The following is a 15,387-nucleotide window of genomic DNA, read 5'->3' as shown; positions in this document are numbered from 1 at the left end:
ACACCAGGCTTTTAGTGAGCATTATTAGCTCTTTCCAGTTAATCTGTTGGCCCATACCTGAGGACAACGCCGAGCTCTCTTGTCTCGAAACCACAGGGCGATATACAGCACTTCAGCTCCACTTGGGTTCCTGTTAGGCCAGAACTCAGGCCTGTGAAGCGGAGAGCAGGCAGCCTAGGGTGTGTTGGACCATACCCCTGGGGGTGAGCTCGGGCTTAAGCTCCAAGAGGATTGTGGGATTCGGGAGTTCCTATAGGTCCCAGAGAGCAGGAAACCCAAGGAGTCCTCCAGGATGTGGCACGGAAACGAAACCAAAGTCACGGGGATCCATGTCGAAAACCCCATACCCAGAAGGGGATGGGATGGAAGCCTTGTCCCAAACCCTAACCCTGGTCCTTTCAGTTACCCCACACTCAGAGTAGGGCCCCCAGATCAGCAGCAGCACCACGTGGGAGGCTGCTGTAAAATGCAGCACCTCACGTCCAACCCCAGAGCTACCTGTACATTTCAAACCATACAGCAGCGTCTGTGCTCATATAGAAAGACCCTCCCTCCCACCTGTCCCCCTCCAACACCAATTCCCAGGGAGGCAACTGCTATGAGTAGTTTGCAGGGCAGCTTTCTGACGCTTTCCCTCATGCACAGAGAAACGCATCCAGCCATGCACAAGACTTTTCAAAAAATAAAAGTACCTCACTTTATCTGCTGACCTGCCCCTCGGTTTTCTTTACTTAACTGTAGACAATTCCGCAGTTGTGTCTCGGTACCTGTCCCTACTTAGTACAACCATGTAGAGAATCAGCCCACCTGGATGGACCCCTCGCCCCATCACTGTGCAGATGTCTGCCCCTTGGCAAGTTTATTAACCTCTCTGAGCCTCAGTTTCCTCACCTGTAAACGGTGGGTAATAAGAGTACTTACCACACAGTGCCATTGGAAACACGAAATGAGGTGTTACGTGGAGAGGCTTAGACCAGAGTCTGGCATCTCAGAAGTACCCTCCATGCGTTATCATCACCATTACGTCACCAGGGACAAAGCATGCACGTCCCTGTATTTAACCATTGCCCTAGTGGGTGACATCCAATTTTTATCTAGTAAACCATACTCCCTCCACATCTTTGCACACTTGCGCAGGACAGAGTAACAGCAACTTTGTATCGAGTGCCTGAATCGGTTTATGCTGTGGTAGTCCAACAGCTGGCAGGGGAACCCTAGGGCACTGTAATTTCAGAGTTTCACAGTAAACAGGATTTATTCTGCCAAACAGGGAAGACTAGAACCTCCAGAGGAATCCATTCCTCTCATTCAGTGTTTTGTTTATTGGGATTGGGCAGAATATTTCAATTGGGGGGAAAAAAGAAAGTCTGTTACTAAAAATGATTGAGAATCACTGGTGGTTTGGCCCAGAGAGAAAAGTCAAAGAGTTATAACATGCTTGGAAATAATTTCAGGGACCATTTCATTTAAGCGTTCCCCGGACGTGCCTCTGTGAGTGCAGAAGCCACCTGCTACCAATGGTGCATATCTCTTCTTACGTCTGTCATCAGTGATGTCCGTGACGGTAGCTTAACATTGGCTACAGTGGGAGTTGTCACACCGTGATAATTGACAAACGCTACACGTCAGGGCTTCTTATGCCCCAGCAGAGCTGGTTATCAAACTTTCACCAGCACACCACTCATGTTCTCAAACATTTTAATAGGTATCTTGCTCACATGTCTGCAGGGCTTCTTGGTTTGGCCCACACTGGCGGGACGGGCTGGGCTCCAAGCTGGGGGCGTGTCCCGATCTGTTCAACGTGTCTCTCATTCTTCTCTGCACTTGGGCCAGTGCTGGACCCATAAAAAGAGAGCTGTGAATATTTGTGGAACGATGGATTTATTACTTCCCATCAGAGAGCTGCTTTAGTTATGGCAAGACTTACTTTTCTGACACCAGCTTGGTCCTGAAGATATATGGCCAACTTGAGTAAACATGGGAAACCTATTCAGGATTCAAGCAGCGTCATCACCCATGTTTCCCCGAAAATAAGACCTAGCTGGACCATCAGCTCCAACGATGGTCCAACCGACTGAGCCATCCGGGAGCTCAGCGGCAGCTCAGCTCAAGGTGCCATGTTCAATCTTAGTTGCAGGAGGCGGAGCCCACCATCCCTTCTGTGACTCGAGAAGTCGAACCGGCAACCTTGTGGTTGAGAGCCCACTGGCCCACGTGGGAATCCGACCGGCAGACTTCGGTGTTAGGAGCACAGAGTTCCAACCACCTGAGTCACTGGGCCGGCCTTCTAATGCATCTTTTGGAGCAAAAATTAATATAAGACCCAGTTGTATTTTACTACAAGACCCGGTATAATATAATATAATATAAATATAATATGATACAATAATACCACGTCTTATTTTAATGTAAGACCGGGTATAATATAATATAATAGCAAGTCTTATATTAATTTTTGCTCCAAAAGATGTGTTAGAGCTGATGGTCTGGCTAGGGCTTATTTTCAGGGAAACACGGTCTTTGCAGGGTGCGATAGGCAACACCATTTTACCCTATGGTAAGGATGGTGTTCGCACATGTTTCATGCTTGGCAGCCCCTTCAGGCAGTTCCACAAACGTAACCCAAAACCTCGCACTCTCCTGCATCTTGCATCGCTGTGTCGGGGCAGCTGAGTCCGCGGGTAGAGGAGGGCCACCTCTGTGGCCCTCAGCTATTCCCGTCCTCCAGCGATGTGCAGGGTTGTGCAGCCGTGTTGAATCTCCGTTTCCCCACAGGGATTGACACGAGGGTGGTTTGTGAGGGCTGCACTGTTTGTTAAGTGTTGCTTCCTATCAGACACAATCGTGGTTGTGCTTCAGAGGGGCTCTGGGAGAGAACAGACAATGGAAGACTGGTACAGCGCTGAATTAAAGGAGGCTGCAACAAAGGACTTGCAGACAAAGGTCCAGGCCAATTATCCAGCTCTGAGTCTGTTGTCATCCAGGACAAGGAGAAAGCAGCAGGACGGAGAGGTGTGCCTACAGAACATTTCAGGCTGCACTTTCCCTGAGTTTGGCCGAGTCATTGCTTCAGGGCCCTGGACGAGGGTCTCTGCGGAACAAAGGTCTCTGCTGGGCTGCAAGGCAGGAGCCGGAGCTAAAGTGGATTCCACAAGCTATCTCATCTAATTGCAGCCAACCTGCTGTTATTATACACTATTATTCTCATTCTATGGATGAGGAAACTGAGCCTGAGGGTGTGGGGTGGGCGACAGGAGGAAGGTAAAGAACCTGCTCAATAACTCAGGTAGTGAGTAGGGAGAGCTGGGTTATTTGGTCACCAATGTGTCTTCCCCCCTCCATAATGTTGAAAACTTTAACACAAAACTAATCAGCAACACTTAGACGGGGAAACTTCATAGGAAAATCTGCATTTTTATCCCCTCTCGAAAAACCGAAAGCTCTGGAGACAGATGCTGCCATGCCTTCCAGACTGCCACAGTGCCCACCTTTCCCTACTGCCTCTCAGCTCCAGGTTGAGAGTCAGCTGCCTCATTTGCATCACCTGCCAGGCCCCCAGTCTGTATCCCAGCAATCGGGTAAGATGCCTGCCAAGGCCGACTCCACCATCGCAGCCTCCACTTCTGTGATTTCATACACACTGAGTCTTTCACATGGTTGGATGTTTCTTGCCCTTGATGAACCCACATGGTCATGTCCCATATGTGGAAAGTGGCACCTCTTCACTGTGCTGCCCTCCAGGTCCCGACTCTGTGCCCATCCCGAGTTTGCTCTCAAATCTACACGTAAATCATTTTAATTTATATACGAGATAAGACAATTAAGTTCGTGAACTCATCCTAGAAAAAGTACTACATACCTCATTGCTGAATATCACTACAGTCACCTTCAAAGTACTCCCCTTGGGAAGCTGTGCACCGACACCAGCACCTAGTCCACCCTTCAAAGCAATTTTGGAACTCTTTTTCTGGAATGGCCATCAGAGCTGTTGTCGTATTACCCTTGATGTCTTGAATGGCTTCACAATGTCTTCCTTTCAATAATTCCTTTATCTTCCAGTAAAGAAAGAAGTCATTGGGGGTCAGATCAGGTGAGTAGGGAGGGTGAGTAGGGAGTTATTTGTTTACTGGCTAAAAACTCCCTCATAGATGGTGCTGTGTGAGCTGGTGCATTGTCGTGATGCAAGAGCCATGAATTGTTGGCGAAAAGTCCAGGTCGTCTAACTTTTTCACGCAGCCTTTTCAGCACTTCCAAATAGTAAATTTGGTTAACTGTTCAGTTGGTACAAATTCATAATGAATAATCCCTCTGATAGCAAAAAAAGTTTAGCAACATCATTGCAACAAGTTCTCGAACTTAATTGTCAGACCTCGTATATAGGATACCCGTTAGCAACATGTCCACTTTTATAGGGAAAGCTGACACACAAATCTGATGGAATTTCAGGCCTTGGGTGGCCACTGCCAGAAGGGTTGGGGGGAGTTCCCTCGAGGGTCCACAAAGACCAGAGAACCTCTGCCAGGTCTGGTTGGCAGCCCAGAACCGCAGGAACCTGGAGAAAGAGGGATGGGGAAGTCATTCTGCTCAATTTTCTTGCTGCTGGAGCACTTTCATCTCCTCGTGGGAGACTGAAGTTTCAGCCCCGCCATCCAGGAGGGCATGATGTCATGGGAAGAGGTTCTGAACTACTCTGCACTCTGCCTCCCTCCCCACCAGCTGCCCTCACCCATCTGCTTCCCCGGGGCTGGGCTGGAACCACGGGGCATGGACTTCCTGGGACAGCACTATGACAATGGCCACAAATCAATGTACTGCAGAAAAATTGGTGCCTGGGAACGGTCCAGAGAGGGCATGGAACAGGGACCCTGCACAGGTACGGGCTGACCATCTGCTGACCCCAGGCTCCAGGCAGGGCTGCTCTTCTGGGATCTCTGCTTTCTGCCTCTGAAGCTCAAGTAAGGTCCATCCATCATCAGAGTCTCTTCTCCCTTCTCGCTGCCCACAGTGCACCCCCTCTGGAAGGGACCGGCCTCTGTGCCAGGGGGCACCCGGCAGTCCCCCATCAACATTTGCTGGAGGGACAGCGTCTATGATCCCCAGCTGCAGCCTCTGCAGGTCTCCTACGAAGCGGCAGCCTGCCTCTACGTCTGGAACACCGGTTACCTCTTCCAAGTGGAATTTGACGATGCCACCGAGGGGTCAGGTGAGCCCCAGTTGGCGTTTAAGGCCTTTCTCTCCTCCTGTCACATCCTAAGAGTGGGGTCATGGGTTTAGCAGAGGAGACAAGAGCTTTGCTTGCACACGAAGTTTGGGGACAAGGAACAGCATTGCAGAGGCAGGAACAGGAAGAATTTATGAAGGTTCTCAGCGGGGACAGAGGAGTTATGCTCATTTTAAAGATTAGAATGCCAACCACCCACATTCACACAGTTTAACTAGGGACAAAACTACGAATAAAGTTAAGTCTCTTCCCTCATGGGTTACAATTCAGGGACTGGGGAGGAAGAAACCCTAAGCTAATAAAAATGCAAGTGTATTGCACATCAAAGGGGAAAAACAGAGGACGGCAGAGGAGAGAGGCATGGTGGTGCTGAGGCCTGCGAGGAGCGGAGGAAGGAAATTGTGCCGACAATGGGAGCGGGGCACCTGGAGCCTGGTTACCTCACTGGTTCTGCCTCGGAGTGAGATAGGCCACCAGTAGACACCAACCTGGCTGATGTTTTAAATGGAGGCCCCGCTGCTACGAAAAAGAGGAGGTCAGGAGGCAGGGGTGGAACAGGGACCAGCAGGAAGCTGTCCGGGATGGCGGTGGTGGAGGGCGGTGGGACAGGAGGGCAGGGAGGCGGGAGGGAGGCCCCAGAAGCCACCGACCGCTTACTGGGTCCCAGTGCTCTGGACGGGCTTTACGTGAATCAGCTCATTAAATCCTCCCCAGGATGCTCAGGAGTTTGGGGTGGTTGCTCCATCAGGTTGGACATCAGGATGTTTCTTTCTATGATGTTTGTCAGGGTTGGCTGCTCGATTCCAGCTGGTGTTTTTTCAATCCCTTTTGGTATCATTATAAGGCTTGTTTATGCCAACCATCTGTTTTCTTTCTGGGACTTGGGAATGTTCCTACATACAGGACAGAGGGTGCCCAGGTGACCAACCCCCCCAGTGAAAACCTTGGGCACCAAGTCTCCTATGGGCATCTCTGGTAGATAACACTTCACACATGTTGTCACCACTCATTGCGACAGGAGTCAGGGCATCCCTGTGAGTCCACCAGAGAGAGGACACTGGAAGCTGGCACCTGGTCTCCTCCAGACATCACTGTGTGTACCTTTTCCCTTGGCTGATTTTGCTTGTGTCCTCTGCCTGTAATAAATCTTAGCCTTTCTGGGCCAGTCCTCAACCTATCTCCTTCCACATGCCCAGTTATCTTGTTCACTTACCTGTTGCCCTGGCATGGAGGTAAACTCCACAGGAGCACTCTAAACCATGAGTGCCAGCCTCCTTGGAGCCTGGGGAGACGGACTGGATGGTGAGCAAGGCCCAGCCTCACCTGCCTCTCCTGGATGACTGGATGAGAGGACAGAGAGTTCTTTTTCCCTGTGCAGGCCCTGTGAAGTGCTTCATGCACACCATGCTCAGCCTTTTCAGGTCTCTGGCCTCATCTCACAGGTGAGAAGGAGCTCATGTTTCCTGAGCAGCCACCTATGTGCCTGGAGCTGCTCACGGCTCTTAGCCAGTCTTCACAGTCATCCTCAAGTTTGCTTGTCGTGTAGGGCTCCCCACATGCAAGGGACAGGACCCTCAACTCTGGCCAACATAAGCAAAGAGGAACTTCTTGGAAGGTTAAGCCTAGCTCAAAGAAAAGAAAGAAAGCTGGACACCCTGATCTTGGAAAGCACAGGAACCAGACCACTCAGGGCTCCAGGGAGCAGAGGTTATACATTTATTTACTTAGCACGCCAACTTTTTTTCTGCTCTTGTTGGTCTGTTCCAAGTTCAAATTCCCAAGGAGCAACTGAAATTGGCTTTCCAGGTTTAATATGGTTTGTATTATTTTTAAACATTTCAGGCAGCAACTTTAAAAGACTGAATAAAGGATAATAGTTCCTGAATTTTTAACTGCTTGGTTAATAGTTGTGTGAATATACTAATAATTTTGAGAAATACAGATATGGCTGTAGAAGGGTTATTATATAATTCATATTCCTCCTATATAATTTTTATGTATAGTTTTGGGTCTTTATGATATCTATATAACAGATTTATTTTCCTCTAAGTCATAAAATAGGAACAACTTTGAAAGTTACTTTGGACTTTTGTATGAGTATTGTTAAGATATATTTGACAAAGTAATTCAGATTCCCCAGGGAGAGGGTCTGGTGGCTGAGCTTGACCCTCACCTAGTCCTTGGCCAGTGGGGTACCCGGGACCCTGACCCATAGGCTTACCAAGACCACACTCTGATGGATGCACTGGTCCTAGGGGAAATCGCAGTGCTATTTCTAGAAGGTGGAAGGTATGCTGGACAGACAAGCAAACACCCTCTTTAAAAAGCACTGCCCTCTGATGAATAACAGCACGCACAAAACAGACACTGCTGTGGAAAGTATTGGAGTCTTCGTTCTACGCAAGGAGAAACAGAGGCTCGGAAGGGAAGTGACTGCCTCAAGGCTGAGTGGCAGGGAATAGAGGGGTTGGGTCCAAGCCCAATGCCTGCGGATGCTAAAGCCCTCATCAGTCATCACTGACCCCCTTCTCTTTGTTAAGGGCTTCACTCGAACAAACTTGAGTATTTCGTGTAACAACTACATGAGACGCATGTTATTCCCCATTTGACAGATGAGAAAAATGAGGCTCGGAGAGATTCACTGCTGGAGGTCACAGAGCCCTCACAATGAGATTCTCTACTCTCCAAAGAAGGGAATTTTAGGAGCATGAACCCACTATGGAAGGAATCTGCATCCAGCATCCACAGGGTTCAGGCACGAGGCCAAAGGTGTGAACCAAAACATAAGAAAGGAAAGCACTAGCACGTGGTTTGAATGTGGTCAAGCTCATGCAGGTCCCCAAGAGAGCCAGCAGTCTGCTCAGGGTGCAGGTGGGCTCCTGGCTCAAGCCCAGTCAAGCCCGTGCCCAGTGTGTAAACCCCAATGGGAGGGCCAGTGAACAGTGAGTTCAGCCTGGGGCACCCATCCCTCACCCACCAGCAAGAAGACACCCACGCCTGGACCCTCCTGCTGGGGGGAGCAGGGATGTCTCTGATGCTTCAAGGGCTCAATTGTGTGTATTATTCTTATTTAGGTATCTTACAGCATGTGTGCATTAGAATCTCATTGTTTCTGTGTCTCACAGGAGCTCAGGATCAGAGTTTAGGCTAGGAAACTAGACCATCGCAGGTGTCATTTATCTCATGAATCGTAAGTCAAGGCCTCCTTTTGGTCAAGAATGTCAGCCTCTTGAAATTTACCCAAAGTTTGAATCATAGGAGTGGGTGTGGCCAGTCAGAACAACCGTTTCTCTGGCTTCAGTGATTGGTCCAGAGGTAGGCATGTGACTCAAGACAGGCCAATCAGAGCCAAAGAGTTTTTCTTGGAAATGTTAAAAGAGAATCTCTCTCTCTGCCTGCCCACTGGGGTCACCTGCATGCCTAGGCTTATGGGTCCTTAGAGAAGAGCAAATCCAAAAGATGGAGGAAAAATTGAGGCCGAGGCCATTGTCAGAGCTACTAACTGCAGGTGTGCCTGAACCCAAAGTAGCCCCTGAGAGACTCAGCAATCTCTTTGTTGCTTCAGTCAGTTTAAGTTTCAGTCACTTGTTTTAAAGAGTCCTAATACAAGTAGACAAATAAAAAGTGATTAAATTAAGAGCGAAGAAATAGAAGGGGAACAGCTGGAGAACTGCCAGTTTCAGTTTTTTAAATCTTTGTTCAAATGGAAGTCAGCTGTAAGCTGGGTCTGTGCAGCCCAGGGTGAAGGGGAACGTTGGCCATGATCTGTTTCTCTTGACCCACAGAGATGGGCGGTCAGACAGTGCTGCTTTAAGACTCCCAGACCCGTCCTTTGGGAAGCTGGGCCCACATAAGCCTGGCCCTTCTGACTATCTGGCTATTGGAGTGCTGGTAAATGTTTACCAACTGGCCTTCTGGGTGTGGGGCAGGGTGGGGGCAGCAAGAAGCTATGATTTGTAGTGTGTGCCACTTCTCGTGGTATAAATACTCCCACATGGCTGATTCCAAGCTCCCAATGCAAAATTGCTGATCATGAGTTGGGAAGAGATGCCCACAGTCCCACACATCACTCTTCCGAGCTCTTTTCTCCAGTCCTGCAGCCTCCGATCTCATTTTTGCTCTCCAAGTGAGTAATTCACTGTAATGGTTGAGACTTCCTTTGTGTTGCATGTGACAGAAACTCAAGTCCAACTGGCGTCAGCAAAGAAGAGGGGAACTTATTGGCTCAGATCTGAAAAGTCCAGGGCGCATCAGGGTCTAAATCCTCCCCGTCGGCTCTGTCTTCCCCCGGTGGGTTTGTTCCAGGCGGGGACTCCCGAATGGGGAAAAGAGGGTGGCCTGCAGCCCTGGCTCACCCTCCCAGTAGAGTGGCACAAAGGGACACCGCCTCTGTCCCAGCAATGGCAGCATCAGCCCCCGGGCTGGTTCCCATCGCCCAGCTTCCGTCACTCATCTCGGGTGAGTCAGTCACAGTGACTCCGGGGGTGAGCTGCCCTCGAGCAAGGAGAGGCCAAGAGTGGAGGACCACGGGGTGCTATTCCCAAAAGTGGGGTCAGGCCGCACAGGCACACTCAGTGCCGTCTCCCCTGGGCCTGATGTCACTGCTGTTGACCCTGAACTGACCTTGGCCTCCTGATTCTCATCGCTTTCAAAGTCCAAGGCTGTCGTGCCCATGGTGGCAGCCAGGCCTCTGCACTGACCCAGTCCTGACCCCCACTCTTTGGCTTCTCCAACACCTGCTCGATCTGGTTCAAAGCGGCTCACTCCACCCGTCCACAAACCAAACAAATTGTCTGGTGTCTCTCCCCAGCCACATAAATTAGTTGGGTAATTCCCCCTGTGGCTCACGTCCACACAGGACAATCTGGTTTTACTTTACTTGTTATTTTCCCCCAAACCCAGTTTCCTACTTCTTTCTCTCCTACTCAGTTTCCCGTGCTCCCACACCCCGCATCTCAACTCGTGTTCCAGCCTCTGGCCCTCCCTTTTCAGATTTTCTGTCTTCTTCATTCACTTCTATTGGAAAGTGGGTGTCTCTGGGAGCGAAGAAAATGGAAAACACAGCTGAAAGATGGAAAGCACTGAAAAAAAGTTTTTGCCGCAAGAAGCAGAATAATGAGACTCTCCCATAATTGAAACAAAGAAACAAACAAAAAAAAACCCCTGGATGGATGGAAAGGAAATGCCTCATGAGCAAGAAAGGAAGTAAGTGGAGCAGACACATAGGGTAGAAGGAATGCTGCATAAAATGTGATCACATAGTTTGGGTAACACCAATAGGCGGGAGCCAGAAATTCAAAGCAAAGCATTAGCAGGAGGCTGAGGACATTTTCTGTCAGCGTGGAAGGTTCCAGCAGTTTTTCCAACGGGTGAGGGATACAAGCGCTTGGAGATTAACACTGGCCAGCGAGGATGAATAACAGAGGTGGAGGCAGTGGCTCTTTCCAAGGAATGTGAGTGGTACTGCAGCCAAGAAAGAAAGAGCAAGGAAAGGCTTTTTATAGGAAAGGCGGGTGGAGGCAATGAAGGGAGGCAATGAAGCCCAGCTCCAAATGGCCCCCAGCTGTCAAACCCTGTAAACCGCTTCACAGGTGAAGGAAGACCCCTTGTCCCAGCCCAGTGCAGTGATCCTTTTCGTAAGGAATGACAGCATCATTTCCACCTGATGGGCACGTTAGTGCAGAAAACGCATCAAAGGTCAAGGTTCAAAGGCCAGAGGTAGATCCTATTGCTTCTTGAGAAGACGCCCTGTGTTCTGTGAACCAGATCCTAAATTTCTGCTAGTAAGAATAACCATCGCTGCTGCTGGTTACGTATGTGACAAATCAATGTGCTCATTGGAGTGAGGTTTTCAAGGCATTTAATTCTCACAGAAACCCCAAGAGACAGGTCAATATTCCCATTTATCGGAAGAGGATACCTTGATCCAACATTCCAACCCAGGGGTGTCTCCAAATCCTACTCCGTCCCTGCCAGCCACAGAACAAAGCTGATACATGGTGGGCTTGCTGACAGTGGAAAGCCTGGTCTGACTCCAGGGTGCTAAGATGCCCTGTTGTTCCCCCTTCCCACCCACTTAGCTGAGTAGAGTGAGTAGACGAGCAGATGGCAAAACGCCTCTGTCTGCATACCAGACCCTTCTTCTTTGGGGGAAACTGGGTCCTAAGCTGCCTCTCCAGCCCCCAAATAGCAGCTCATCTTACTCCTCAAGGGTGGGGGGTGGTGAGGGTTGCGGGGCCAGAAGAACAGGGTATGTGGCCGAGCGCCTCTGCTTGCCAGCTGGGTGGCAAGAACGTGCTACCTAACCTCTGTGACCCTCAGTCTCCTCCTCTGTAGACTTAAGATATGACACTGGCTGGCAGATGGGAGGATGCAAAAGGACCCTTGTGAAGCGCTAAGAAATGTGCCAGGAGAAGTAAGCATTTGATCAATGATAGTTTCGCCTACTGTGGTAGTTACTTCAAAATAGCATGATCAAAGCAAGGGTCTGGCTATGTGCTCTTTTAATGTTTTCCATTAGAGGGAAAACAGAAAAGGCAGAGAAGCAGGTGCTGGGCCAGGCTGAGTCTGGCTTTCTTGGACTATGGAGAACTCCACGTGCTTCTGTGACCCGGTCAGTTGCCTGAAGGAGTCCAAATGGAAACTCCAAGCCTGGAAGCCCCCGGCATGACTGGCGAGCAGCCTTTCTGAAGGGCCACTCACTGGCAATTGAGGCGTCGGGCACGGACGCCACAGTCTGCTGCTAACGCTCCTTCCAACATTGGAGTGAATTTTAAGTCATTTGTAAAGTGCGGCCAGTAACAACAGCCTTTTATCCTCTAAATGACAATTGATAAGTGTCCCCGCTGCCAAGAGATCCCAGCTGGGCACGGTTCCTGAGAGCCAGAGTCTGTAAGCACCATTCACCATTGTAGAATCAGCAGCTGACGCACACAGCAGGAGCTCAATGTATGTTTCGTCCTGGAGTGAATGCATCACCAGCAGACCAGTGTGCTTTTCAAGTTTGCAGACTTCACTTCCATCCGTTGGGGATCTTCAGGTGCAAGGCAAAGAAACTGACTCAGGCCACAGAAGCCACAAAGAAGCTGCCTGGAAAAATCTGGGGCTCCCCCCCAGAAAGGCAGGCCGGAGATGGGTCAGGAATGTGGTGGCAAGAACTGTCTCTCTACGCAGGACCTTGCAAGCCCCAGGGGACCCTTCCATTGGCTGGGTTAGGCAATGTGCCTGCAGTGAGGCATGAACTGGTGGTTCTAAGATTATGCACAGGGGGGCAGAGGGGATTCCCAGAAAGGAATCCTGTGCTGTCAGGAAAGGGACTCTGGCTACATGGTTCAAAGATGACACCTTGCCTGGGATGAAAGAGTGTGATTATCACACTTTTATAGTAAGGCAGCTATTTTTCACTGCAAATTTATAAACTGGTAATCTAGTTCCTAAAACCATATATTTTCCATCTTTGTTAAGGAATCAAGATATACGAGATGTGAGCAAACAATACGGTGAATATTTAAATTAAAAAAATATATATCATAGTAAAAGACACATTACCATTAACCCCCACCCCCAAAATACTCCCCCTTGCTTCAAACACACTTATCCCATTGTTCTTGCCACTTTCTGAAGCAGTTCTGGAAGTCCTCTTTCGTGAGTGTCTTTAGTTGCACTGTCATGGCGGCCTCGATGTCCTGAATCATTTTGACTTTGGGGAAGAGCCAGAAGTCACACAGTGCCAGATCCGGTGAATAAGGTGGATGAGGATATACTGTAATGTTTCTATCTGACAGGAATTGCCATATGTACCAGAAGTGATGTGTGACACGGAGCATTGTCATGATGGAGGAGGATTTACGGCACACTTTAAAACACACCTTCTCTCAACCGCAGCTCACACCCGACTGACTGCACTGAACAAGTTGAAACTTGTCACACGCTGTTACTAAAGTTCAACGTGCCTCTTCCCGTATCGAAGATCCCTGCCTTTCTGTTGGATGGCACTCGGCAGCAGCATTTACCATATTTTGTGATCACAACGGAAAGGTTCCATGTCACACATGGCTTCTGGTACTGCAATTTCTATTAAATTAAAACATTACAGTGTGTCCTCATCCACCTTATTCACCGGATCTGGCACAGTGCGTCTTCTGGCTCTTCCCCAAAGTCAAAACGACCATGAAAGATAAACATTTTGAATCGATTCAGGACACTGAGGCAGCCACGACAGCACAACTAAAGACACTCACGAAAAAGGACTTCCAGAACTGCTTCAGAAAGGGGCAAGAACGATGGGATAAGTGTGTTCGAAGCAAGGAGGCGTATTTTGAGAGGAATTAATGGCAATGTGTCTTTTATTGTAATAATTTTTTTTTTTTAATTTAAACATTCACTGTATTTTGTGATCATACCTCGTAAGTTATTTGTCTGTGTTTCTTCTCTCCGGTCCTAGGTATGGGTATTTTCTGGGACGCAGGGGTGTTATTTGGAGGTTGGGTGGAAGTGTGGTTCTCTGAGCCTGTCCCCTCACCCAATCCATGGGAATAATAATCCCCACATAGGAAAACATGCTGCCCACCAAGGCCCATGAGTCCACATCACTTCCAACCCCCTCACTCCCTCCCAGGCCAATCCAGGCTGATGTCACTGGCCCAACCCCTTGATGGCCTCTTCCTCCTCCCCCGCTGTTCTCCCACCCTCTCTTCTTCCCTCTCCCCCTTGCTGCACTCGTCTTTTCCTCTTCCCTTGCATTGTTCCCAGGGCCCCCACCCCACACTCTGATGACACCACCCCCTCTAGCCTCCCCGGCATCTGGAATGCCAGCGAGGCTGAAGAGGGCTCCCCGGTTACATGTGGTGCGTCTGAGCTCCAACCCTTCCTGTGATTCATCAACGCCTCGTCCCGGAGTGTCCTGGGCAGTTGTCTGACAAAACGCTCCACTGAATAGGAATCAATGAAAGGACCGTCGGAACTCCCTATCACGTTGTGACACCCGTGTGGTTCCAACCCTGCCCTCCCTCTCTCTATCGCTAGGAGTGCCATTCCCCATGCTTCCACAAAACTACCCAGGAATTACATGTTCTTGCAAATATTTACTAAACACTGTGCATAGAAATGCGCCACGTCGCAGAACCTGCCCAGATGCAGTCCTTGCTCACAGATCTCAAGTTAGGAAATATGTGAAAAGGTGCAATGAAAGATAAACTAAATCACGGATGGAGAATGGAGAATGCAAGCATTGCCACGCCCCTTTTCTCCAGGCAGACATCACCATAGATCCCGCGTCCTTCCCTGGTCCTGCACCGGGGTCTGGTAACCATGTCTGTAAGGTGTCATGCAGAGCAGAACAGACCACCACGCTTCCCAAGGGTTTTGCAAGGCAAAGGAGATTGTGTGCCGCAAGGCAGTGTTGTGCGCCGCATATAGGGAGGAGGAGGAGGATGAAGATGAGGAAAAGGAGGAAGAGGAGGCCTGTGTGTGGCTGGGAGCACCACCTAGGGAAAGGAGGGGAGGGAGGTGGTAAGTGGGCCTCAGTGGAAAAGGGACCAGAAAGAGGAGACATTTGACAGGAGCCACAGTGGAGGCCTTGTAAGATTAATTGGAGGACTTTCTGAATGAGATGCTTAGTAGATTCTTCTGTTAGGTCGGTGCGAAAGTAATTGCGGTTTTTGCAATTGTTTTTATCCTTTTAAACCACAATTACTTTTCCACCAACCTAAGAACCTATTCCGGAGAGCCGACCACAGAGTCTATATTATCAGGACTTCTAACATTGGCCTCGTATTTGAAAACAACGTCAGTGGGCAGCGGCACTCAGGCTCCAGGCACCCCAATGTGCTTGGCTTCCACACTGCTCCACCATGATAGACGACTGCCGGGAAAGGATGCCCAGTCCACACACGGCATGGTTTCACCCTGCACACCTCTCTCCATGATGAGGTTGGAGTCAGGCCAGGGGAGTTGAGGAATTAAACCATCGGTGGCTGGGGCGAATCTTGCATGATGGGCCATCTTTAAAGTGTGTTGGCAAAGGCTCCACTCCTTGGCCCCTGTCAGCGCTTACCCCGTGGCCCTTCCAACCCATCTCTCACTCCTCCCTGCACAAAGCCTACCCTCCAACCACTCAGAACTTCCAGGCATGCCATCCTGGGGGCCTGCTCTTTCTCCCTCCGGTC

At 49.6% G+C, this 15,387-nt stretch overlaps 1 protein-coding gene across 1 annotated transcript in view; it reads left to right on the top strand.

The window, feature by feature from the left end:
• Nucleotides 1–15,387, top strand: part of CA5A (carbonic anhydrase 5A) — a 33,917-nt gene that overhangs the window by 1,004 nt on the left and 17,526 nt on the right. Inside the window, exon 2 of the mRNA XM_033129455.1 lies at nt 5,006–5,203. Coding sequence (XP_032985346.1) covers nt 5,006–5,203 — 198 coding nt within the window. The remainder of the gene's footprint in view (nt 1–5,005; nt 5,204–15,387) is intronic.

This window comes from Rhinolophus ferrumequinum, chromosome 15, assembly GCF_004115265.2.
Source record: "Rhinolophus ferrumequinum isolate MPI-CBG mRhiFer1 chromosome 15, mRhiFer1_v1.p, whole genome shotgun sequence".
Taxonomy (NCBI): Eukaryota; Metazoa; Chordata; class Mammalia; order Chiroptera; family Rhinolophidae; genus Rhinolophus; species Rhinolophus ferrumequinum.
This window is presented reverse-complemented; position numbering and strand designations above follow the sequence as displayed.